The sequence below is a fragment of the Xenopus laevis genome, chromosome 2L (assembly GCF_017654675.1).
Source record: "Xenopus laevis strain J_2021 chromosome 2L, Xenopus_laevis_v10.1, whole genome shotgun sequence".
In the NCBI taxonomy this organism is placed as follows: Eukaryota; Metazoa; Chordata; class Amphibia; order Anura; family Pipidae; genus Xenopus; species Xenopus laevis.
In genome coordinates this window covers 34,234,980-34,262,551 of record NC_054373.1, presented here as the reverse complement: position 1 = coordinate 34,262,551, position 27,572 = coordinate 34,234,980, and the positions used below count along the sequence as shown (strand labels likewise).

At 39.9% G+C, this 27,572-nt stretch overlaps 1 protein-coding gene across 1 annotated transcript in view; it reads left to right on the top strand.

Moving 5' to 3' along the window:
* Nucleotides 1-8,083: 8,083 nt before the first annotated feature.
* The window catches only part of unc119.L (unc-119 lipid binding chaperone L homeolog), a 32,778-nt gene continuing 13,289 nt past the window's right edge, over nt 8,084-27,572 (top strand). Inside the window, exon 1 of the mRNA XM_018246122.2 lies at nt 8,084-8,545. Coding sequence (XP_018101611.1) covers nt 8,365-8,545 — 181 coding nt within the window. The 5' untranslated portion in view covers nt 8,084-8,364. The remainder of the gene's footprint in view (nt 8,546-27,572) is intronic.

Sequence of the window (27,572 nt, the reverse complement as noted above, 5' to 3'; positions counted from 1 at the left end):
ATAATTGGGCTGACATTACCTCCCAGTAATTCTACCTTTCCTTCTTCTCAAGCTGATCAAATACAGCAGGAACCGCTTATTTGGCAACATCATCATTAAGCCGGTTTTTGCCAGTCAAACAGAGGAATGGAGTTCTGTGGGGCCAGACCCTATGCATGTCCAAGTGTGGTTCCCATACTGGCCAATAGGCAGTATGGGCCAGTAACACCTCTGTGGAAGCAAGAAGAAACAAAACCTTAGGAGTAGTCAGACCTAGGCAATACAGCTACTGTATTGTTAGGTTTCAAAATGGATTATAAAAAGGGGAGACAGTAGATTTTAGTAGATTGAAGTCATGTTGCTCCAAATTATGATGAGACCCCGAGTTTTAAGCATTCTGCATAATTGATCCTATACCTGTATATCTCACTTTTGGCTTATACAGCCCTGCCATAGAGTTTCTGTTGAAATGAAAGCCTTTCCTTTAAACCAGTGATCCCCACTAATCCCCATGAGCAACATGTTTCTCACCAACCCCTTTGGTGTTGCTCTCAGTGGCCTCAAAACTGGTGCTTATTTTGAACTTAAGGCAAGTTTTGGTTGCATTAAAACCAGGTGTGATGCCATACAGAGCCTCTTGTAGGCTGTCAATCCACATAGGGGCTACCAAACAGCCGATCACAGCTCATATTTGGTATTCCCAGGGACTTTTTCATGCTTGTGTTGCTCCCCAACTCTAATGTGGCTCAAGGGTAAAAAAGGTTGGGGACTGCTGCTCTTAACTTACCCTATGGAAAATCAGAAAATGAATGCAGGTTATATAAGTGAAAGCAAGTGCAATATAAATAAACCGTGTTGTAAAACAGGTGGAGTTGCTTCGCTTTTCCATTTAAATAAGCACCTAATCTTTAAGGGTAGTGCACACGGGCAGATTCAGGGAGATTAGTCGCCCTGGAGACAAGTTAAAGATTTTATCTCGGAATCCTTGTATGTCCTTCTCTAGAAAAGATGGAAACATTTCCTCATTGTCTAGTGTACATAACTAGTTAACACTGCGGCTAATTATTTTATCCATGTTCCTAAATCCCGCAAAGCCATGGGAGATGAGGAGGGGGCTGGGTGCATGTTGTGATGTTGTTGTATCTGTGCTCTGAAGTTAAAAAAGACAACCGATGACACACATGAAAGAGTCATTAATTAACCAGCTAAAGAAAGAAGCAAATCTATTTTTACTGCTCGTGGTATAAAGAATTAATGGGAGTTGCGCCGCAAACTCTGATATAGAAACATGTTTAATTCATCTCGAATGCACCTGTTGTTCGGCACTGTAAAGGCAGCGAGTGGGGTAAATAAACAAGATATCCGCAGGGTGCATTTAATAGACCTCTTCAAGAACAGGAATGCAGATTGTGATGTTTTTCATTGTATTTTTGCAACTCGTATAATTTGAGGCCAATTGGATATAGTTTTAAATATGCCTTGTAAATAGCATAAAAGTGATGTAAATATTCCAGGCATTGCCACTAGTCATTGATTTCATGTGACAGCTGTTCCCTTGTGTAACAGAGCAAGCTCCGGCCTAATTATGCACTCATGCTATTGGAGCCTGGACGAGCACAACACCACACCATCCAATAACTGTCACTCACAATGAGATCTCAATGTTTTGATGGAAATGCAAGTTTCTGCAATTATAGTAACACACCCCATAGTACAGTACAATCCCCTTGTGTAGTTTCTGTACTCGCGGGACATAAGTCAAGCTTGCTGAATGCACATAAATGATTCAGGACTCCCGCTTCTGCATATGAATAAACAATATGTAAAATAGCTGGGAAAAAAAACAGTTTAAGAGAATTCTGTATCCCACATTCATGTTAAAAGATTACAAATAGCATTATTATGTGTTTAAAAAAAACTTTTGTAAAAATAGACAAAGGGTGTGTTTATGCACAGATGTAGTGCGTAGTAGCGGATTTGAATAGCGAATCTGTCCTGTTTAGCTTTGCCGCAAAATTTGTGAAACGTGAAAAAAATTTAGAAAACCATTGAAGTCAATTTTGACTTTAAACACGTGACTATTTTGTCCAATTGCATTAGTCAATGGGCGTCTGAATAAATTTGACAAAAATTGTCGCGCAGCTATTTTTTTGTTGCAACGTATTTTTTGTCTCTCCGGATTTTTGCTGCAGTTTCGTGAATTATTTAGCGGGCAGTGAAACGTGGAAATTTGCAGCAAATCCATGCGTTCTCAATTTATTCGCCCATCACTAGATTTGAACCTAGTACTTGTGAATGTGCATAGTTTGTCCACCTAAAGGGACAGGCCTCAGGAAGTCCCCTTAGGAATCAAAAACAAACACAGATATAGGTATACTGCTATACTGCTATAGAAACAATGAAAAAGCATATTACACTCAAGCCAATACACGGATCGGTTAAACACATGGCCTATCTAACTATCTAACAATCCCTAGACAGTCTCCAACCTTTGGTTGCCTTGCTGTCTAGCCCAGTCCCCCTAAATTAACAGACACTTTGAAGAGACAAATTAACGGACACTTTCAAGTTCAATATCAGTCATTTATAGGCAAAGTTCCATCTATAACTTTTTATAGACCAAAAGGCAGAATTATCAAGGGTCAAAGTGAAAACATAAAGTAAAACAATTCGAATTTCGAGCTATTTTTGTGTACTTCTGTGGACTATTGAATAGGCCACAATTCGATTTGAATTTGAAAAAAAATTGACTATTCGAATATTGAAATTTATCATGTACTGTCTCTTTAAAACTTCGACTACGACCTTTTTTGGGGCAAATACTTTGTTTCGAATTTGAAAACTTGAATTTGTTAAATAAATTTCGATTGGTCTTTTTTTATTGGAATTTCGAAGTTATGGGAGTTCAAAAAAACTCCCATTACTTCGAAATTCGACCTTTGATAAATCTGCCACCAAATGTAGTGCGACAATTCCTCAGTAACAAGGCTGGTCCCATATACTGCACATGCTTAGGATTTTATTGTAGCCATAAAGTACAAATGAATTAAAGGCTTTGACACATTAAAGGGGAAGTACACCCTTTTACTTATTAATATTATGTTACAGGTATGGGTTATCCAGAAACCCATTATCCATAAAGATCCAAATTATGAAAATGTCATCCCACACAGACTCCGTTATAATCAAGTAAATCTATTTTTTTTTTTTTAAAAAAAAAACTTGTCATTAAACATTTTGACAGCCAAGTGTTGAGTCCACTTTGTTTGTTGCATATCACATTATTAGCAGAAAATACAATTTTCTTTCAATCATGCAACAATCTTATATTTTCCATAGGCTGTATTATATAAAAAGAATGAAGGAAAAAATAAGGGGGAGGATAGTTAGGAGAAAGAGTAGGGGGGTGGGGTATAGGGCTCTCACCGGTCTTGTTAGACATTCGTTGTCTATATAATTCTTATATAGTAAATCAAATTTTTAAAAATGATCTCCTTTTTTCTGTAATAATAAAACAGTACCTTGTACTTGATTCTAACTGAGATATAATTGATCGTAGTGCTATAATTATATACTATAATTAGGTTTCATAAATGTTTAAATTATTTTTAATAAACGTATGCTATGGAGATCCATATTACGGAGAGATCCCTTATCTGGAAAACCTCAGGTCCCAAGCATTTTGAATAACAGATCCCATACCTGTTTTTGATTGGCCAGTTTGGCAACTTTATCATTGGTTTTATTTAGGAATGCACCAAATCCACTATTTTAGTATTCAGGAGAATCCTATGTGAAAGATTTGGCTGAAAACTGTACCACAATTTGCATGTGTAAATTAGGGTAAAGAGGGGGAAAGGAAACTATGTATGCAAAGCAAGTTTAAAACATTTTACACTTCCTTGTTTGTTTGACATAGGGGGGAATTCACAAAAGTGTCGGTAAAATAAGTCACCCAGAAGTGGTGGTCAACAAATTTGTAAAATGACGTACGAACGGCAAATTCACAAAGGCAGATGTTACCATCTCTGAATGTCTCGTAAGTCTGTCAATTTTCTAAAATGTCGTATATCTTTTCATCGTACAAACGACATTTACCACGACTTTTTAAAAGACAATTTGACTGACATTTTCATTTTGGAGAGCCTAAAGTGTCTGAAAAATTGTCTGTAAAAAAAAAGGAGTTTACGAGTAATTCATAACAATGTCGGGAAAAGTGGCGCCGAAAAAGCCACGCCCACTTTTAACGACACTAATTCAAAAGTGTCGTACATGTCGGGAAATTGGCGGAGAAATGCTCTGTGAATTTGTCGGCTGTTGCTACGACACTTTCTACGACATTTTAAAGACATTTTTTCGTTCCCGACACTTTTGTGAATTCCCCCCATAAAGTCACGTGATTTTTTTGGATTCGGTTGGGCCAGGCACTTCAATTCAGCCGAATCTGAACCCTGCTGAAAAAGGTCAAATCTTGGCAGAATACCGAAACAAATTATGGATTCAGTGCAATTTTTTGTTCATCACTTTTAACTTGTCTTCTCCTGACTCTTTCTAGCTTTCAAAAGGGGGTCACTGGCCCCTACAGCCAAAATAAAAAAGATTGCTCTGTGAGGCTATCGTTTTATTGTTACTTTTTATTCCTTCTCATTATTCATTTTCCAGCCTCTCATTCAAACCAATGCCTGGCTGCTATAGTAATTTTAACCCTTGCAAATTAGTTAACCAAATTAATAACCAAAATGGGGATCTGAACAAGCTAAATAATTCAAAGAACACAAATAATAAAAATTAGACCAATAAAATATTGTCTCAGAATATCAATCTCTACATCATACTAGATAGATAGCTGAATAGGTGATGACAACCCCCGGTCCCCAGTCTCAATTACTATACATGGTTGTGGATGTTCTTCCCTTGCATGCAATCAGTGGTAATGCAAAACCTGTGCGTGTATTCGGGTGGTGCTCAATTTGGAAACCTTGGTTTCAGTAATCCGTATATAGTAGAAAATCAGATGGCACACGCTCTGGCAAATGTGCAAAAAAATTGACGTTTATTGAGATCCACATGACGTTTCGGAGGTACAACTTGAGAAAGGAGGTTGTACCTCTGAAACGTCGTGTGTGGATCTCAATAAACTACAAGTTTTTTGCACAATTGCCAGAGTGTGTGCCATCTGATTCCCTTGCATGCATTATTGTTTCTCTCTTCTATGTGCATCAACTGATTACCCTGCCCCCTACATGTGCTAATCCTCTTATAGTGTAAAGCCCTTGTGTCTGGTTCTTATGTTATGGGCATTAGGTTTTTAGGTACTGTATTTATTGCCAGAGGTAATGATTGTGTATTTCATTTCTTTTCACTTGTTTTTTTTAAACTAGGTAAATTGGCTACAAATATTCCAAATGTTATTTTTTTTGCTTCTTCTGTCTGTATATTTGGATCTCAATCAGAAAATGTAGTTCTCTCTGCTATGGGGCTACAAATTATACTCTCTTCTGGCCCCCCAGTGGTAGCCCCGCTGGTAGCCCCGCTGGTCCATTTCACTGCTTATTTGTGTCCTGTGTGGTGTGAGTTAAATTATCAATTGGTTGGGTTGCCATTCTCTGCCTTCTTCTGATTTATCTGTGACTTTCAGCATCCCAGCCCTGTATGTGGTCTAACTAGTTATTTTTATTTACAGTAGTAGGTATCATAATTCTTGCATCCTTCAGATCAACTGCTCTTTTTATACTTGCTGGCCTCATTGGTACCCAGCATTCAATCCTGTCCCAATCTGAATATAATTATAATTAACACACATTTATATAGTGTCAGCATATTGCACAGCTCTGTACAGAGAGTGAACATCAAACATACATATTACATACAAATACTAACCATTATACAAATACATTCCCTTACATACCAGTTTCCTACGTATATAAATGTTCTTTAATATACTGTAACCCTAGTGTCCCAATTTTATATAATATTCTTTGATATAAAACAGTATCGACAGCTTTATCAAAATATTATACATCAAAAGCTTTGCCTTGATCCTATTTACTGCTTACATTGCCATATAAGCAAGTAGATATATTGGTACAAGAAATACTGCATAACCTCATGTTGACTTTCTGTAAAAAATTTCAATATGCTTGACAAAGGGGTTTGCCCCGAAATGTTGCACCTTCGCAAAATAAACTCAGCAAGTGCTTGTACCTGCTTGAATTGAACCTAAGTGCCAGTGAAATTCTTCCCACTTATGAAATTTGAGGTTTTCGAGGCCTCCTTCACCGAGCACCAGGTATTCATTTTCTGGAGAGCCAGGGTGTGCCAGTGTGGTAACCTTTTATCATTCCTAAAGATGGGGTTGCCACCTGTGTGGTTTTGAACTGGGCATCAACACTTTAAAACATTGAAAATACTGGATAGAAATCCAAGCAGTTGCATCTAAAGGTGGCCATACACTATAAGATCTTAACCCGATATGCCCAGTAACGGCTGGGCAATATCTAATTGGGGCTGATTACAATGCTATGAATGGGCGCCGACGGGTCAGGGGACCTTGGATTGTTAAAAAAGCAAACTTGTTCGATTGATATCTGGAGAATTTTTGGCCTATCGATTGGGAGGACCCATTGGGAGCCCCCACACATGGGCAGATAAGCTGTTAAATCCGTCTAAAGGGCCGATATTGGCATCTTTAATCTGTCCGTGTATGGCCACCTTAAGTGATGCAATAACCTTGCCCTGGTGTCATATCTCCACCAACATCATTGTGCCCAGCTCTGATGTCATCATGTCTGTTCTTACATCACTGCCCCACCCCCAATGTTATCTGCCCTGCCCCCCGTGTTCGGGTAAAGCCATCAGCAAAGATGGCAACCCTACTTCCTATATATTTATCCTTTTTCCCTATTATTAACATTGGGATCAACCATCATCTTTACCAGCCAGGTGGCAACCCTAGTCACACAGAATACAGTTTAACCATGAAAATGTTTTAAATATGTATTTTATATATTTTTTCAAAAAGCCAATTCATGCTGATTAATGGCTGACGCACACACTAGCTGGTATATCTGAGTTTAAGGGTTAAAGCACACGGGGAGATTTAGTCGCCTGGCGACTAATCGTCTCTTCTGCGGGGGGATAATCTCTCCGAACTGTCTTCCCCCTTCTATAATGACAAAACGACAGCGCCTATGCACTCGCGGCGCTTCGATTCCCGAAGTTGCCGAAGTTTCCTCATGAGGCAACTTCGGAAATCGAAGCGTCAAAGTGCATTTGCGCTGGCGTTTTGTCATTATAGCAGGGGGCAGGCAGGGGAGAAGGCAGTTTGGGGAGATTGTCGCCCCGCAGAAGAGGCGATTAATAATTCTCCCCTAATCTGCCCGTGTGCTTAAACCCTAAGGCTAGGGCCACACGGGAAGATTCAGGGAGATTGGTCGCCTGGTGACTTATCAACGCGTCTTTGAGGCAACTAATCTCCCTGAATGGCTTGCTGGTATCTCGCACCTGCTAGCGCTAAAGTCGCCTGCGCCTATTCACACACGGCGATACGTTTTTCAAAGTCGCTTTTCGAGCAACTTTGAAAAATGTGTTGCCGCGTGTGAATAGGCGCAGGCGACTTTAGCGCTAGCGGGTGCGAGATACCAGCAAGCCATTCAGGGAGATTAGACGCGGCAACTAATCTCCCTGAAATCTTCCCGTGTGGCCTAGCCCTAATAGTCTGTAAGGCAGCAGGTAAGGGACATAAATATATAGTTTCTTCCTCATAACATATTTGCTAATGGACCAAGGCCTTCTGTTTAAGCTACTGGTTTCTCTCCTGTCAGCTTTATTAACTGCTCTGCCTGTTTGTGTCAGGGATAACTACTGACTGCCTAAACAAGAGAGCCGGTAGAGAGTGCAGCCATTATTGTTTTATTCAGTAGCTTGTTGCCAAAAGCAGTGCTTCCATGAGCTTATTACAACGACACCATTGTTCTACCTTCTCAGCCAATCAGAGGCCTTCCGGGCTATTCCTGTACATCAACAGAAAGACAGATCGCTTTTCAGTTTATAGAGTAACCCCCGCCCCCTCATATGTCCTCGTTACTATGTAATTACATGGGCACTGCCCCTTTACAAAATCCGATGCGGAGGGGCGCGTGCTACATTTCATATTGATAAAGCCTCAATTCCGGCGCAGGTAGTCGCCAAAGCCAAAAGCGCTTGTCGTTCTTATGTTTGTGGCACATCAACTAGATCAATTGTGAGTTGGGCGGGTGGATCAGTCAGTCCCACCTCCTCCTCCGCCACTTGTGCGCTCTTTCTTTCTATCGGTACGTGTCTCTTTCTCTCTCTGTTTTAATTCCTTCCTTCCCCCCGGCGCACTTTCAGTTCCCTTCTCGGAGAATGAGCTCTTCCTCCTTGGGCACAGACACTCTCCCAGGCAGCAGGACGCAGCAGGAAGGCGGCATGAAGGTGAAGCAGAGCGGGGGGCAGGTGGTGGCCGCGGGCATTACAGAGGAGCAGCTGCATAGGAAGCCCCATATCAGCCCGGAGGATGCGCTGGGGCTGCAGAAGATCACATCAGGTCAGTAGCATCGGCTCCTACTTTTATTGCACCGCCAGAAAAAAATGTCATTTATTAGAGAGAGAGGCTGAGGATGTGCTACAGGCATAGGCAGAACCTGTTGAGAAAAGAGGATTAAAACGTGGACGGGATCAACCTGTTTCAGTGTCCGGGAACCATTTCATGGATGGGACTATATTGTCATATTCCTCCTCGGCCCTTTCACTCTGGGCGCAGGTGTATCATGTGTATATGTGACTGTGCAGGTGTATTAGTACAGCCATTAATATATGTGTATGTACAGACATGTCTGTGTATGTATGTGCTTATAACATTTACCTAAGAGCCATAACCAAACCATGGTGGACTGTTAATGAGATGGAAGCCTGTTTATTACTGTACTTAGTGCCATTGCTGTGCTGATGCTCTCTAAAGTGCTGAATGTGCTGGGGGGCCGTCCTGGACACAGGAACTTGCATTCTACAGAGGCTTGTCTTTCTTACTGCTATCTGAGATCTTGCTTTGCATTGTTTTCTGTGCAGATAAAACACATAGGGAGCCCCTGTAACATGAATTTTGTGCTTCTGGGCCTTTGTGATAATAGAATATAACTCTAAGGGCAGAGACACACTGCTTTTTCGGGAGATTAGTCGCCCAGCGACAAATTGCTTTTTCTTCGGGCAACTAATCTCCCCGAACTGCCTTCCCGCCAGCTAGAATGTAAATCGCCACTGAGATGGCACTCGGAACACTTCGGCTTTTCGAAGTCGCCCGAAGTTTCCTCGTGAGGCGACTTCAGAAAACGAAGCTCTCAAATTACCATCCCGCTGGCGATTTACATTCTAGCCAGCAGGAAGGCAGTTCTGGGAGATTAGTCGCCTGAAAAAGAAGCGATTTGTCGCTGGGCGACTAATCTCCTGAAATAGCAGCGTGTGTCTCTGCCCTAAAGCTGATTGAATTTGATAATTCGCCGCACACGTGTAATACACTTCTCTGCACTGGTGGTGCTGGCTCTCTGACGACCTGGCCGGGTCCCTTAGCAACAATCGTTCAAAGACGGATCTGCACACACACACAAGTTGATGCAGTCGGGGGGTTGACCCATTTTATTAACCCGGTTTCCCCCCCCTCCGAAACGTTGATACTGGTGGCATAATAAAAGGAGTCAACCCACCGACTGCATCAACGTATGTGTGTGTACGGATCTGTCTTTGAATGATTCTGTCCTAAAGCTGGCCATAGACGTGCAGATTATTAGCCTATGTCAGATGACTGATCGTTGATGCCAATCTTCCGACCTGCAACTAACCATTCAGATAATATAAAGTAGTAAAGAGAACAAATCACACAATGCTCAGGCCATTAATTGACAGGCAGCAATTGTGCAAAAGTTATGTACGACAAATAGTCACCGTTTCCCATTGATATCGTCAGATAGGCAATACATGCAGAAATATTATCGTTAGCCTATATAAATCTTTTAACCTGATGATCGACTAAACAACCTATCGCCATGGTACAGGCCCAGACTGGCAATCTGTGCGTTCTGGAAAATGCCAGAGGTGCTGCGATAAGATGCCATAGTCACTATTTAGTGGGCTAGTAGGGAGCTGATTGGGCCTCTGTGTACCTGAAATGCCAGGGCCTATTTTGACTCCCAGTCCAGACCTGCCATGGTGTGAAAAATTTCTGGGGCAATCCACACACAGCCTGAAAATTGTACAAACCTTTATTTTGCATGATGGTATCTTTGCATCTATAGCCAGCTTACCGTATATACTCGAGTATAAGCCGAGTTTTCCAGCACCCAAAATGTGCTGAAAAAGTCTACGTCGGCTTATACTCAAGTCAGTCAGGTCAGAATAACCCAAACCGCATCAATTGCGCTCATTAAATCTCCTCCTGTGCCCCACACAGCTGCCTCGTTCCTGGCTGCCGGCAGCCATTTTCCCTGCATTACCGTACATTGTTCCTGCTGTAAATGGGCATGCCCCTCCTACTTGACCTCTCAATTCAGTTTGAGGGGGTGTCCAAACTACAGCCCGCTGATTTTTATTGGGCTGCAGCCAGGGCCGGATTATCCAGCAAGGCATTTGGTTTTAGCGGCACGGTACAGGGCCTGCCTAGCTGAAGGGGCCTGGGCAGCCGGGCCACCATTGAGGAAAGGATCACCTGCCCCCCTGCTGGCCTGGCGTCAAAATGATCAGCAGCCTCCCGCATCTTGCACCCTGCCGTGACGTCCAGCTGCCGACACACTTTTGAGGTTAGTTGCGCAGTAGTTTCGGCAGTTAATACTGTGCCGATACTACGGGACTCTAGTCCCGGAGGGGTGTGTGTCTCTCTCTCTCTCTCTCTCTCTCTATAGCTCTCTCTTCAGCGCTCTCTCCTCTCTTTAGCGCGCTCTCTCCTCTCTATAGCTCTCTCTCTATAGCTCTCTCGCTATAGCTCTGTCTCTCTCTCTCTCTCTCTCCTTTTATTATGGTATATGCAAGCCATTTCAGCTACTGTTTAAAGCCTTTAACATTTCCAAGCTAAAAACAAGTAACATAATCTTTGGGCATATTAAAAATATAAAAAACTAGTTCTGTAGATGGCTGAAGTTTTACTGCTCCAAATCTAATGTTTAACATGTAGTGGTGTACACACTCAAAATATATGATAATCATATAAGCTTTGCTGCTTGATTAGATTTTTTTTGGTGGCCAAATTTAGGAAAACTTACCAGCACCATAGGCTTATACTCGGGTCAATAAGGTTTCACAGTTTTTGTAGGTAAAATTAGGTACTTTGGCTTATACTCGGTCCGCTTATACTCGAGTATATACGGTAAGTGATAAGGTTCACATCATATGTAACACCCCCTGAGCAGTAGGAAGGGTTAGATTTGTATATAGATTGGTGGATAGAAAAGAAACATGGAGATGTCCAAGCTAAAATGGATAAAATTCTTGCTTACATGCAAGTGGCTGCACCATTAAGGCCTACCAATGATTAGGCACCTCCCAACATGTTTATCTGTCTGTTTCAGCTTGTGGCTATAATAAGACATTAGAAATAAAGGCACATATACTGCTTTTCATATGATAACTGCCTCCAATAATATGATATGAGCAATGAATGAGAAGCTGGATGTACACAAAAGGCAGGATTATCATTACTTTAATTTTGCCACTAGCCATGGAGAGTTGGGGAAACATTTTATTGAACAGTGTTGCTTTAAGAACCTAGAATCAACACTCTTTTTAAAGGGGATCTAAACCCATAAACTAGAGTGATCATTTGAGCCTTTTTTGCAATGTATATGATATTTTTTTTCTGAAATGTTAGCAGTTTTAGACTCTTAATGCCAGGCTTTAGGCTCAACAGCTCTCTTTGAAGGTCAGAGTATTACTATTCACCCGGGCAACAGGTGTATTATACATGTATTATGGGAGTGCACTCTTAGCAGATTAGTAACCACATACAATACTTAGAACACTATTTCCTCCTTGTGGTCTCTGACAAGACATTTTAGGGCTAAAATAAAATAAATGCTATGAAGTAGCACCAGGCACATTGTAGTTCTGTGCAGTCTTTCAGTAGAGAGAGGAGCTGCTTCTGTCAGGAAAATGACACTGTGACACAATGTCAAACTATAAATTCTGGGAATTGTGTGCTTGTGTATGTGTTTAAAGGTGTAGTTCAGCTTAACATGATATGGGATCTGGATCGGATTGGAGGGCCACAGAATACATTTTAAAATGTCTTTGTCTGGATCATACTAAAAGTTAATTTTAAGGTTCACTTCCCCTTTCATTTTTTTTTACTGATTGCATTTACATCCCTGTTGGAAATTCATGTTGTTAATGGGGTTGTTCACCTTTAAATGAACTTTTAGTGTGGTGAAGAGATGGATAGTAAGAGATAATTTGCTGTTGGTTTTACTTTTTTTATTTGTGGTTCTTGAGTTATTTAACTTTTTATTCAGCATCTCTCCAGTTTGCAATTTCAGGAGTCTGGTTGCTAGGGTCCAAATTATCACAGCAACCATGCAATGATTTGAATAAGAGACTGGAATATAAATAGGAGAGGACCTGAATATAAAGATGAGTAATAAAAAGTAGAAACGGCAATACATTTGTAGCCTTACAGAGCTTTTGTTGTTAAGTATTTTAGACAGCTTTATAAATGTGCCCTTTAAAGGAGAAGGACTTGTATAATTACTGGGGGTGCCAAATTGGTAAGCAATTCTAGTTGCTCGCTTCGGGAAGTGTGTGGTGCTAAGAAGAAAAGTACCCTGGGCCAATGCATGGGTTTTAAATTAAGAGATCAGATTTTTTGTTTGGGGGCCAAATTGTTGGGGACTACCAGTGACCAAAGCATGGCAGATGCCCCTCATCTTTGAAAAAGAACATTCAATAAATCATTACTTTTATTCAGAGCACTGTTTTCTGCCAGATGTCCTGTATGTTGGTCTTGGTTGTTCATTGTGCGGTGTACAGACTGGGCTTAAAGGAACAGTAACACCAAAAAATTAAAGTGTTTTAAAGTAATGAAAATATCATGTACTGTTGCCTTGCGCTGGTAAAACTGATCTGTTTGCTTCAGAAACACTACAATAGTTCATATAAACAAACTGCTGTGTAGCAATGATAGAAATTGAAAAAGGCTATATGGCACAGGTTAAATAGTGGATAACAGATAACACCATTATGTTCTACAGAGCTTATCTGCTGTGTAACCTGAGCCTTTTTCTCCTTTGAATGACTGCCCCCATTGCTACACAGCAGCTTATTTATATAAACAATAGTAGTGTTTCTGAATCAAACATAGTTTTACCAGTGCAGGGCAACACTACATTATATTATCATTACAATATGATGTTACTGGTTTTATAACCAGTTCAAGGTATACTTGGGAGGCATACCTGCCCAAGGAAAAAGGCATAGTGATTTTTGGCACTGGGTGCTTAACAATTTAGAAGCTCCATTATTTTAGCTTTACCTCTCTTTACAGCTTTTAGTTAATACACCTCAGGCTGAAACAGTAAATCAGTGAATTTTGTTACCAACAATGGGCATTCCTAAATTAAATGAGTAATTTCAAGCAAAGCAAGGGTCTGGTTAAAAACTTGGGCCCTTCTCCCGAACTGCACCTCTCCACAGACAAAACTGCTTAGTTTGCTGTGTTTGGTCCTAAAAAGCAGAGTAGCACAGCAGTGTTTAGGAAGGCTATTTTGAGCCTCTTCAGGTCATCCTTCTCTGCAATCACCAAACAAAACCTGGCTCCAACTGTGCATGCTATATATAAAAATAAAAATATACATGCATATATTCTCCTATTGCGAGATGCTTTCTGTTAATGATTTCAGAAGCGGCTCATTAACAAATTGCAAATTGTTTCACTGTTAGAAAAAATAGGCTCAGAAAGGTGACTATGCTAATGGGTGTCCATTCCCATATGAAATGTAGATAGAGGACTGGTGTAGACTGTGCAACTCATAGCGGGCAGGATGTGAACAGTGTGATATCCCCAACATCAAAAGAAATTTGGGAACATCTTAAATTCGGAATTATTTTTGCCTTATCCAAGGAAGCGGAGCATGAATATTAAAAGATAAGTGTACTGAATAATCTCTCTCATTATCCTGTGTACATCCTCCAGCAATTACATTGTCCTACATGTGCCTCTGCGGTGTCAGGTCTGAAATTATTGGTGAATGTTTACATAAATATTATGCACACATTGCAGTGTGTTCTTCTCCCGCCCTATGATCTGCATCTCTATATTCCTACATCCGGGGTCAACCCTCTTCATCCTACATGGGGTTGCTTGGCTATTTTCCATGCTCCTTCTTGCATCATTCACCTTAAAGGAAAACTATACCCCCAAAATGAATACTTAAGCAACAGATAGTTTATATCAAATTGAATGACATATTAAAGAATCTTACCAAACTGGAATATATATTTACATAAATGTTGCCCTTTTACATCTCTTGCCTTGAACCACCATTTCGTGACTCTATCTGTGCTGCCTTGAGAGATCACCTGACCAGAAATACTACATCACTAACTGTAACAGGAAGAAGTGAGGAAGCAAAAGGCAGAACTCTTGTCTGTTAATTGGCTCATGTGACCTTACATGTGGTTTGTATGTGTGCATAGTGAATCTTACGATCTCAGGGGGCGGCCCTTATTTTTTAAAATGGCAATTTTCTATTTATGATTACCCAATGGCACATACTACTAAAAAAGTATATTATTATGATAATGGTTCATTTACATGAAGCAGGGTTTTACACATGAGCTGTTTTACTCAGTATCTTTTAATAGAGACCTACATTGTTTGGGGGGTATAGTTTTCCTTTAACCCTAACTCTGCTGCCAGTGGATGGTAAAGGCCTGGTCGCAGAGGTAGAAGTGCAGGTCAACTGATGCAGGTTGCAGGGAGGTAGTAGAATGGGTGACAATGATTCACATAAAGATGTTACAATAACTTATCCTAGACATTGCGTAAGACACATATAGGACAATGTTATTGCCAGTGGATATCCTAATATGTACACTGAAACATGTTTGTCAGAGCAAAAGAAAAGGCCTCTGCTTTCAAGTTTGAACAGACCAGAGGTCTTTAGACCTATTGGGTTCAACCTTCCTTGGTCGTCCCATGTTGGGCCGGGGATCCTTTAACTCTTTACAAGTCACCATGCTGTCGTTCATCAGATAACCAACTGGCATTTATGTTCTGTAAACATTTTGAAATTTATATTCAAGGAGAAGTAAAGCTATAATTCCCGGGGGGAATTCTGACAGAATGCAGTGATAATTAGATGGAGTGATAAGTCTAGTAAAGGAGCATGGTGCCAAAATGTATAATAAACATGGCTAGCTCCAAGGGAGAAGCCAGAACTGGAGAACCTACAGTGTCGGCATGATGGTTTATGCATTCTCTGTAGAATGTGGTATTCAAAGGCTTAAATAATGGCAGTTGCAATACAGGGATATGACCTTGTCCATTGGCTGCTCTCTCTGAGTTCATGGTTGAAACACTTTGTTATTATTATTATTATAATTACTCTTCTTCATACAGAATGTTCGGTCATTCCTATCAATCCCTGACCAAGCTGAGCTGACCGTGTAATGTCAGTTTCACAGCCACACAAGGGTCAATTTCCAATTTCATCTGGAGCCTGTTAACTTGCCAGCACTGTGGGAGGAAAACCCACTCAAAACTGGTTAACATATAAAGGCTATGCTGGCAGTGCCCGCTGCAGGGCATCATTGCTAAACACACAAACATTAGATTTGCATGAATGTTCTTATAGTATGAATGCATAATAGAATATTGCTGGTTTATTTCTAATATCTAAACAAACCCCTTCAATCCTGTAAAACATTATTTTCTTCCCATTCGTTCGCAGTCCTGTTGGTAGCTGGGGAATGGCTATTGGCAAGTTAGCACAGGTGTTTTAGTATGCACAGGTTGTGATTTCCATGTTTGCAAAGCCTGACACGCATGCCAAGATCTGCTTGTCTGGGGAGGTCACCAACAAACTGATACTTGCCTGCTTTGGCCAACTGTGGGGTAAGCCAAATTGAACTGCTGGGCCATAAATTCACTTATAATATGGGCCTATACATACTGGTCAGGAGAGGACTGTGACAACAAGCTAAGGCCATCCTTGCCCAACGGGATAGTAATGCCCAAGAGGTATTTGACTAATCCTTGGCCAGATATTGGTTGGATTTGTGATTTCATATGCAGACATTCAGCATTTTTTGTAATTTAATGTGTAATTTCTGTAACACTGGCACACAACCTAGCTTACCATGCAGTGTGCACAACTGTATTGATTGGCATGTAAGAGCTGTTCTACTGCTTGGTTCTGCTGTTAAATTTCCATAATATAACAGAAGAATACAAGCAAATTTGAAGTGAGATGCTTTTATTATTTTAAAAGGCAGAAATAGAGAAACCCAGTTCACACGAGATGTGGCTTTAGTTATGCTTTTGCTGCTTTTGGTTTAAAGAGTTGTAATTTTTGGAGCAGAAACTTTTGGGGTTTATGTATCTATGCATCTGTTTTCAAAAAGTCTGTAAAAATCCCCCCCCCCAATAAAAACTGAATTTTTCATAAGCTTGAATTTTCACGTCCTACAGAAGCTAGCTGCCACATTTTCAACTGATAAAATCTCAAATTCCAGATCAGAAAACTCAAATTTGAAAAACCTGAATTGCGCAAAAAAATAAGAATAAATCCAGCATCCTAGACAGATATGAGACAAAAACCACCCTACCTACTTAATGCCATGTCCCCTTAGCAACTGCAAGAAGTTTGGATAGATGATACTGGACTGTGCTATTGCTTGTTAGCCAAGACACTAGAAATGTGTGGGTTGAAAAATATCGCAAGTATATAGACTGCCCTGACACTTTTGGGGCTTGCCGCGGAAAGGTTGTTGGCAGCTCTCTCTGTTAGATATCCGGCTATCTGGTAGGTTTAACATTCCAATCAGACAGGAACCAAATTGGTGCTTTGATGCAATCCTTTCCTGACGGGACTGCAAAAGCACCCATTATAATGCAGTTGTTGGCCAAGTTTATAATAAAGTATAAGCCCCCTATAAACTAATTCATATTTGCTTGTATGAGCAGGAAACTACATGCAGGTATTATTTCTAAAAATTGGGTGGGTTTCAGTTAACAGTGTTAATTCAGTGCAAAACTTTGTCCTATCGTTGATTCAGAAGTAAAAAGTGAATCCCCTTAAGTACTCCAGTGTATTACTTGTACAGGTATGGGATCTGTTACCCGAAAACCCGTTCTCCAGAACGTTTCAAATTACAGAGTCCATCTACCATAGACTCCCATTTTATCCAAATAATCCAAAATTTTAAAAATGATTTCCCTTTTCACTGTAATAATAAAACTGTACCTTGTACTTGGCAAAACCAGCCTATTGGGTTTATTTAATGTTTACATGATTTTCTATTAAACCTAAGGAATGAAGATCCAAATTACGTAAAGATCAGTTATTCAGAAAACCCCAGGTATTCTGTATAACTGGTTACATACCTGTACTGTTGAGATTAAAGGGCATGTAAAGTCTAAAATCGAATAAGGCTAGAAATCCTGTATTTTGTATACTAAATATAAACATGAACTTACTGCACCACAAGCCTAATCAAACAATTTATGCTTTCAAAGTTGGCTACAGGGGGTCACCATCTTGTAACTTTGTTAAACATCTTTGCAAGACTAAGACTGTGCACATGCTCAATGTGGTCTGGGCTGCTTAGGGATCGTCATAAACAAAGCTGCTTGAGTTCTGCATGGCTGGGAAGTAAGGTGAGGGCTCCCCCTGCTGTTCATAAGTATGATTGTTTCCCTGCTCAGCAGTTAGGGACCATCTGACAATTCCTATCCACAGCAGTAAATGAAGGGAGAATTTCACTGCATACAATTAGGTTTCTTATAAAAATGGTACACATTTTTTAATTAAAGTATATTGGAAATTGTTTTCTTTTTCATTAAAGAAAGTAAAAATGGGATTTTATTTTTTTGCCTTTACATGCCCTTTAAGTTTATACAGTATTAAATTTTCATTTTCACAATAGCTTCCCTTTAAAGGAAAATCTAATATTTTGTTTGTCTTCTAATCCGTACTTCCATACATGTTGCTCTGGGTTATGAGTTGCAAGAACTGGAGAAAATAGTGGAACAATTTATCCAGTATTTGCATGTATTTTGCATCATCGATTTTTTTTTTTTCTATTAAGATGCCCAGACCCTGTGAATAAAAAACACGGCACTACTGTAAAAACAGATTTTGCATTTCAGTGCTTTGAAATAAAATATTACAATTTGCTGTTCAGTAAAAGGAGAGATCGTTGACCAAGGGTGTGAATACTTTTCCAAGCCAACTTTACATTGGTCAGTATTTGGCTAATGCCACACGTGACGTTTTTAACATTGCGTTTGTAAACCACACAAAGTCTATGCGTGTGTTTTTAGGCCTTTAATATATGTGGCTGTATTGAATACAGGGAGCTTTTATGTAGTCATAATATCTGTATACATTCATGCTGTCTGCTCTAAATATTGTGCATTGTTTTCCGTGGTGCACATTATCTCTTGTTAACGTTGGATTGTGACACATTAATATGTTACTTAATTAATGCTATAGCGTGGGTGGTAATAGGAAAGGCATTCCCAAGACCTATATGAGTAGGAGGTGGGAGCGCTCTTTACAAGGGGCCCTTGTGTTTTAGGAGGCTGGCCAAGACAGGAACATGTATGTCATATAATAGGTGGCACTGTATCCAATGGTTTTTAGGGCAGTGTTATAAGGACTGCTGTATATGAGAAATTGTGGAATTTCCCTTTATTTTAAATCTGTAGAACCACTGCAAATGTAGAAATAAGCTTCCCCTTCAGCACCCACCCCTACCATATGTGCTGGCAGAATTGTGTGTCGTATACTGGAATTTTATCCCAGTGCAGTAACTCTGCACTCTTAGGGGTATAGTTATCAAAGAGTGAAGTTAGAGATCACCAGTCGCCAGAGTGAAATGCCGCCTCTCTCCATTCATTTCTATGGGATTTTTAAAGGCGTATTTATCAAAGGGTGAACTTTCACTTTCACCCATTGATAAATACTCTATTAAAAATCCCATAGAAATGAATTTCACTCTAGATGACTGTGGTGATCTCTAACTTCACTCTTTGATAAATATACCTCTTTGTTTAGACGAAGTACAATGTACTGATTCTTGATTATAGAGAAAAAGGAAATAAATTTTAAAAATCTGAATTAATTAAAATGGAGTCTATGGGAGATGGACTTCTTGTAATGCAGAGCTTTCTGGATAGTAGGTTTCTGGATAACACAACCCATACCTGCATTACAAAATCCCTGTAGCAGGCCTGGATTGGGTTTCAATTTCATTCAAACAGAGGCCCTGGCATTTCAATCACACAGAGGCCCAAATAACCCCCACCAGCCCAATAAATAGTCACTGTCTATAGCAACTTACAGCAGCCCCTCAGGTATTTGCCAGAATTCACTGATTGCCAGTCTGGACCTGGCATACTATTGCAACAAGAATAGCAAGAAGTCTTTGTTTTTTGGCCCTGAAGCAAATACAATTACGTTTATTTCAGTAAATTGCAAGATCCATGGAGCAGGGCCCTCTTTATTTCGTTTATTGGTTGTGTTTTTGTTTTCTCTATGCATATACCCATTTATTGTCCAACGTGTCTGGATATGTTGCAGCTTTATAAGTATGTGTTAAAGTAATAATAATAGGTTTGTTTGGGAAAAATCATACCTCTGCTGCTTGTTTTTGTTGTTTTTGTTGTGTAATAGTGATGCACAGTTTTAAAACAGTGACTGGATCAGGAACCCAAAGCTTTAATTACATGTTCTGATTGACCCTGGAGGTTGCAGCACACTGTACATTGAAACCCTCTGGTGACAGTCACAACACAGTCACTGGCACTTTGTGTCTATAGCCACAGCAGCAGGAACCTCTTATAAAAAGGGAACATTTTTTGAACCAAATTGTCAGTTTTTAAAAAAAGAATAATGGAGCTAATGATGATTTTTTGCTGATATGCCTTTATTAATTTTAAGGCCTGCCAGGGTCTCTTTAATGCTGTCCCATCAAGTCAGGAGCAAGGACTTCATGTTAGAGCTGTTTTAATTTAAAACGGTTCTTTTTTTTATTGTAATTATTTCTGTGTGTGACGGTTAGACAGGGCAATATAGGCATCTAACCTTTGTCCTGGTGCTGATTACAAAGGTTTCTAAATCTTTTCCTCTGTGTGCCCACAGCCCCTTCTTGTGACTTATACAACTGGATTAAGATAGGATTATGTAAAGTAATTTGTAGCTCATTTTAGTTTAATTAATTAAACCGGTATTAGTGAGCAATAGAACTGTGATTTAATTGTGAAGTAAGCAACATTCATTCTTGTGCCAAAAGTAGCACAATTTTAATAGAATGAAATGGGCCGCGATTAGGCAGGATTCTAAGTAACAGTACAGAGATACTAAGGTCAGTTAGTCTATACAGACGCGTGTGGCTTAGTTTATACAGACACGTGTGGGCTAGTGGGACTTATGCTAAGAATAAGGGTTCACTTACTGACACTGCTGTATTACAGAATAATTGTTCTTGAACTTCATTTTAAATAAGAACTAAACCTAACAATGAATATGTTTAATGTTTAATATATTGACTTTACTGCACCGGCCTAAAGGTTCAGCATCTCCATAACCGTAATGATCCAGACCTTCAAAGTTGCAAACAGTAGCTCCACTGCACATGCTCGGTCTGCTCTGTGCAGTTGTTGAGAAATCATCAAGCAGAAAATTAGGTTTCACTGCAACAGAAGCAGATGCTACACCTCTGATTATTACATTCTGATGTAACTTGCATTGATTTCTGAGCTGCGTTGTAATTAGGATTTAATTTAAATATTAATTAGCCTTGTGTTGGGACTTTTATATTCTCTACATACACTATATTGTGAGTCAGTCTCTAAGCTCAGCAGCACAAAGTATGTGCTGTGAATAAGCAGAAAATAAGAATTTGTTTATCTAAATTATGTAAAGACTTGTTACCTAGAACTGCCCCCCCCCCATTCCAAGCATTCTGTAAAATAGACGCCATACCAGTACAGTGGTATGTTATGATGCGAAAGAAACATGTAAAAGCTGACCAAGTGAAATTTTTAGTTAGGCCGGGAATGTGAAGCTCCGAGCATTACATATAGGACAGCCAAATGAGTTAAACTGTGGCTCACCTGATAGGGAGATTGAGCTGGGTGTGTGAACCCCAGGTCCGTCGCTTTCAGGCACAGTTTACAAAACGTGATTCGTGTAAGTAAAATCAGTCTTTTTTGCACTCACCGGTAGCGACAGGTGGCTCGGGTGCCCTGCCCCAAACCCGTAGCTTGGGGAGCAGATACAAGCGAATGAAGAAGAAACGAGCACGCACTCCGGGAGCCAGCCGGTGAAGTTAAAACTTGAGTTTATTCCATATAACTAAAAATACATGTATTTTTAGTTATATGGAATAAATTCAAGTTTTAACTTCACCAGCTGGCTCCAGGAGTACATGCTTTTTTCTTCTTCATTCCACTGTAGCAGTAAGAATGCTACCTGTGTCAAAGACCTTAGCCATGGTACTCCAAGATCTGGAAAGTTTGCTAAAAAAACCCATAGAGCTCATACACAAATGGCAATGCTGGGTGCAAAGTGCTGTTTTGTCTTTTGCATCCTGCCCCATGGGTGGTGGGGTTGCCACCTCTTCCTGAAAAAAAATACCAGCCTTCCTATATTCTTGTCGTATTTTCCTATTATTAACATTGGCATCAAGCGTCATATTTTCAGGCCGATAAAATACCAGCCAGGTGGCAACTCTACCCATAGGTTATGCACTTGGGTGTAGATCTTTCCCCCCCAAGTAATCCATGAATGGGTTGTAATGAGGAGCTCTTGTTTGCAGCATTAGTACATGAGCCCTTTGGTCTTATGAATTCTTCGAAAGTAATGTCCTTCTTTGTGGAAGAGTTTGGAGATGTTATTTTGCAGGCCTAAATGTTAGGGCTCCCAGAGAACCTTTCCCTGAAACCAGTGTTTCTTAACCCTCTTTCTGAGAGAACCGAAATTAGAACCCTTTATGCCCCTTGTTTGAACAACTGTTCTCTAATTATGGGAAAAATCTCATCGTCATAAGGGATCACAAGAACCCACCCAAAACTCCATGGGGACCAATTTTTGTGATGACACATAGGTTAGGAAATCCCTGCACCAAACAATTGTGTACAGTGGAAAGACCGTAGTGTGACGCACGAATACATCTGTAAGATCTAACAAATAAAGGGTCACAGACTCGCTGCCATATCTGATTACAGATTTGAAATAATCGCATCAGTTATATTTCTGTGATAACCCAGGGAAGGCAAAAGACTGCCACACCACATAGCGCATGCCTTTTTGCTCACAAGTTAACTTCCTTAGGCCTGTGGATTTTGGAGAGTGCGTGAGGCTGAACAACATTTTGTTTTTGTCAGTCACAGAGCAAAGCAGAGCTTTTTTTTCTCTGAGTGATCTCTCCCCGAGGGGAAAGACTGCATGCCCAGGCTATGTATGCAGGAGGCGCATCCTATCTTTCCATTCTGTGATCCACCAACACAGTTGCTATGACAACAAATACTGCCAGGGTAAGGGACTAAGCTGTTGCTATGGTGCCAGGAAAGGAACATTCTGTGGTAAAACACTTAATAATTAACCTGGGCACAAACAAATATACTCACATTAGCTATATATTTTCCTCCTATACAAATACAAAGATATACAAAATGATACCAATATACAGAGCAATCTTTTGTTCCATATTGTTACCTTAATGTAAGTCTATGTGCTGCAGGCCTAACATATGCGGATTAGTTTTACACTGAACATATTTTCCTAGGCTGCATCCTTCTTTGCCCAATTGTGATTTCAAATAGGATTATGACACTTCCCGACAGCTTGGCTATTGAACAGAAATCTTCTTATTTCTTACTTCATCCCTTATATGCCTTAATGCAGACACATGCATTCTGTGAGGGGAAAGCTGCTGGTTTAGTATAATTAGAAGATGGCAAAGTACAAGTGTTGTGGTTGCTAACTCTATGGACTTCAGTGTAAAGGGACGCCAAACCTGAAATATAAAGAGAGAAAATCTGATTAAGATTTATTTACAAAACCCATACCTACTGTCAGTCAATCCAGAAGCCTCGCCACTCTTCTCATTCACTTCTGCATAGCCTACAGTCTAATACACATATGAATTTCACTGAGTGGTATGGCATATATTTCCCATAAGTTTTCAGTCTATTACTGGGACCAAGAGCGTGATTCTGTGTGTTAAAGTATTTCTGAAAACCGTGCATAAAAGCTCAGGTACTCTACCAGGAGAGCAAGTGTTTAATGGAGTTGTCTTGTCCTTTAATAACCTGCAACAACTCTGCAGAGGGTCACTGTAGTAAGCATTTCTGAGCATAAAGTTAAAGGTGGTCTTTCCATAAGTTGCATTGCCTCTAAAACAATGAACAAACAATAAAGCACTGCTTTGAAAAAAACCCATATCATTGTACCACCATAGATTTATTTATTTACTTAGTTCCGTCAAGTGAAACGTACTGTCTTTTTATTATAGAGAAAAAGTAAATCCTAAAAAAAAATTGGAATTAACTTAAATAGGACTCTATTGGAAATTACTTTCCTGTATTTTGAATCCCAACATCCAACATGATAAATTCCATAGTTGTACCATCAGCTGCCTATTTGTGGGGGAAAAGGGATTCTGAGTTCCTGAGTATTATAGAGGTTAGTAAGTGAAGTAGATACCACATATCAAACAACCATCTCTCTTTGCTGAATCAGTTGTATTTTAGGCTTGGTGCCCCTCAACAAAAGTTATAATGTCTAAATAAATGGCAAACACTGTTCAACTTAAGGAGGCCATAGACCTGCAATATCGGACGAACAAACAGACATCCCCATCTCCTTATCTGCCACTAATCTTCAGTTTAAATAAAATAGTAAAAGAACAGGTCAGACAATGTTCTGCCCCTGACAGCAATTGTACGAAAGTTTATGTCTGACAAAAGCTGGTGACAGTCTCCCACTTAAAATTGTTAGATTGCCAATACATGCAGAGACATCGGCAGCTGACAGAAATTTTATAACCTGTCCAATCGGCTGAACGACCGATCGCCATGGCACGCAAAATGTTGGGACACTTGAGGATTCGTACATTTATATCTGTACGTCTATGGCCAGTTTTATTCAGCATTTGTCCAGATTTACCAAAAAAGTATGTTTCTTGGTGTTTTCTTAAATCAATGCCCATAAATAAAGACTAATGGTGGCCATAGATGCAAAGATCGCCAAACGAGCGGATCTTTCCCCGATATGCCATTAACAAACATGGCTATATAGGGGTAATCTGATCGGCTGTATGGCCGAACGATCCGATTACGATGTGCCGTGGGCTCCGGCGGGATCGGTCAGGTTAAAATCAAACCTAACCGATCGACCAAATGACCGATCTCCGCCGGACGAAAGATGTCGGCACACGCCACACACGATCCGAAAATCGTACGAATCCTTGATTCGTATGATAGGATCTGTGTGTCTATGGCCACCTTAAGGCTGAGCCACAAGGAGCATTGGCTTCACTGCTCTCAGCCCGCATTTCTTTGTGAGAAGCGGATCAGCTCCTTTCCCCCAGATCCATTCATCTGCACTTAAAAGTAGGCACACAGAGTAGAGATTGGCACGAAAATGCCTGCTTTTGCGTTATTGGCCTGACCCCCCTTTCCCTGTGCTTGGAAACTGAGCTGTGGAAGGGAGCAGATTCGCTTCTCTCACCCGGCAAAAAACAGCTGAGAGAAAATGGAGGCTGAAAGTAGTGAACCAGCACTCTGTGTGCTCTCCGCCTAAAGCTAGCTGTGTACACAACTACTCCTCACAAGGTAAAATAGACTCCATTGTTTCCTATGGGGTAAAACTCATGGACTACAAGCTGTATTGCTAAATGTCCTGACAAAAAAGAGCATCTGTTTTCAGCCTACTTCATGAATTCATGATTTTCAAAAAATGCAGGACAGTTTGATCTGTATTACTTGATTGACAGAGTAGACTTAATGTTTTAAGTTTTTAAAGGGATGGTTCACCTTCAAATAACTAGTTGTTTTCAGATACAGTAGACCACCAGAAATAACGACTTTTTCCAATAAATTTCTATTTCCTATGTGTGACTGTTTTTCTAATATTGAAGTGTTAAGTGTCATTTTTCACATTCTGAAGCAGTTCTGGGAGGGGGGGTCGCCGACCCTGTAAACTTCTAAATTGATACATTTAGTTGATACATTTCTTATCTTTGTCCCTGCTGAGCAGAATCTCTGGGTTTCATTACAGGCAGCTGTTAGACTTGATGCAATAGTTGCTAATACTGACTTACTATTGACCAAAACTGATAATTTTGAAACATTTTCCTATTTGCTTAGTTTATTCTACTGGCATACCAAGATCCATTTTAATTGTGTAATGCCACTGAACTTGCCTGCTATAATGACTTCTGCTAGTGTAAAAAGCATATGCACAAACTGTAAATAATCTCCAAGTGCATTTATATATTGCAATTTACAGATTAATATTTTCAGTGATGTGGGCAGCATGAAGGTGCAGTGGTTAGGCATTGCTTTCAGCCGTATGTTCTTCCGATATTTGCATGGGTTTCCTCCTGGTTAATTGTCTCCTAATAAAAATGAGCAGTTTATGTGAATTTGATGGGAACCTTAAATTAGGGGCAGGGACTGATGTGAACGATGTGTAATCTATTGTATATAAAGTGCTGCAAAATATGCACTAAATAAGTAAAGAGTAAAAATTATGCAAATGGAAAAGGCAGTTTTGAACTGTTTAGCAGATCTGGCCATGTTAAAGGGGTGGTTCACCTTTCAGTTGATTTTTAGTATGTTATAGAATGGCCAATTCTAAGCAACTTTTTCAATTGGTCGTCATTGTTTTTTTTTATATAGTTTTTAAATTTGCTTTTTTCTTCTGATTCTTTCTAGCTTTCAAATGGGGGTCACTGACCCCATCTAAAAACAAATGCTCTGTAAAGCTACACATGTATTGTTATTGCTACTTTTTATTACTCGTCAGGTCTCTCCTATTCATATTCCTTTCTCTTATTTAAACTAATGCATGGTTGCTAGGGTAATTTGGACCGTAGCAACCAGATTGCTGAAATAGCAAACTAGAGAGATGCTGAATAAAAAGCTAAATAACTCAAAAAACAGAAATAATAAAAAATGCAAAACCAATTGCAAATTGTCTCAGAATATCACACTCTACATCATACTAAAAGTTAATTTAAAACTGAACAACCCCTTTACCGTTTTAATTCTTCTCAGTTTTCTCTAATGCAGGGCCATATGTGCTTCTGACACCAACACGTTTTTACCAGCATCTGTTAAGTTAGAACTTTTATTGCAAAATAAACCCAGAAGCTGCAGCTCTGCTATATAAAAGCCATAAAAAGATATATGTTATTTTGCTACTTCCTTGTAAATGAGAGCAAGTGCTGCCATTGTAATACAGGACAGAAGCATCCTCTAATCTAGCGGTTTTTGAAGGTTTTAAGCCTGTTTTATATTTCTGCACTCGCACTTCATTCAGCACATTGGTGCCAACACAAAGGGCTGGATAATCTGCCTTCCTGGTTTATTTGTACAAACAGTGAATGATGGATGCAACTGTAGCTGCTGTGAAAGCAGAATGGAAGCAAAGAATTAATCAGGGGCTCAAATCTGCATCGGACAAGCGAGGCTGTGTGCCATCATGCCGTAACTCTTAAGCCACTTCTATTTCAGGAATGTAGGTTTAGTGAAGCTGCAAAGCGGCTTACTATTGGCTTGCCCACAGTCAATCAGCATTTGCAAATAAAAGGATGAAGAGGCCTCTCGATGCACGTGGTCACAAGTGCCCAGCTGGAGCAAAAGGAACATTTTTCTACTTTCCTGATAGCAGGACACTGTCAATAGCTTATCATCAGCATCTTTTATTTGTATAGCTTATCGGCTCGGTGTAGGCTTTCTGGATTTTTTTATATGAATATTTTTGTGTAAATAACCAGAAATTCAGCATATGCCTTCATATAAATCATTGTGTGTGCTCACTGCAAAGAACCTTTGTGCCAAGTTCCCTTTATATGTTATGTGACTGAGCAGGCTCATCTTGTTTTCTAATCCTTTTTAAGGTCTCTAATTATTTCGACTAATTAAAGTGCAGTTTCAGTGTTTTGTTATTTTTATGCTTCCGCAGTTCTTGGTGTCCTGATAATGTTAAGCCTTTATGTATACAGTTCAGTCGGGGTAATTCGTTTAATCCCTCAGTACTCTGTTTTTATTTTGATATACAATCTGCTTCTATATATTTAACCTAATATGGTATTCTTGGAATAGTATCATCGTCGTTTTAAATTAAAGCTGCCCCTCCCCA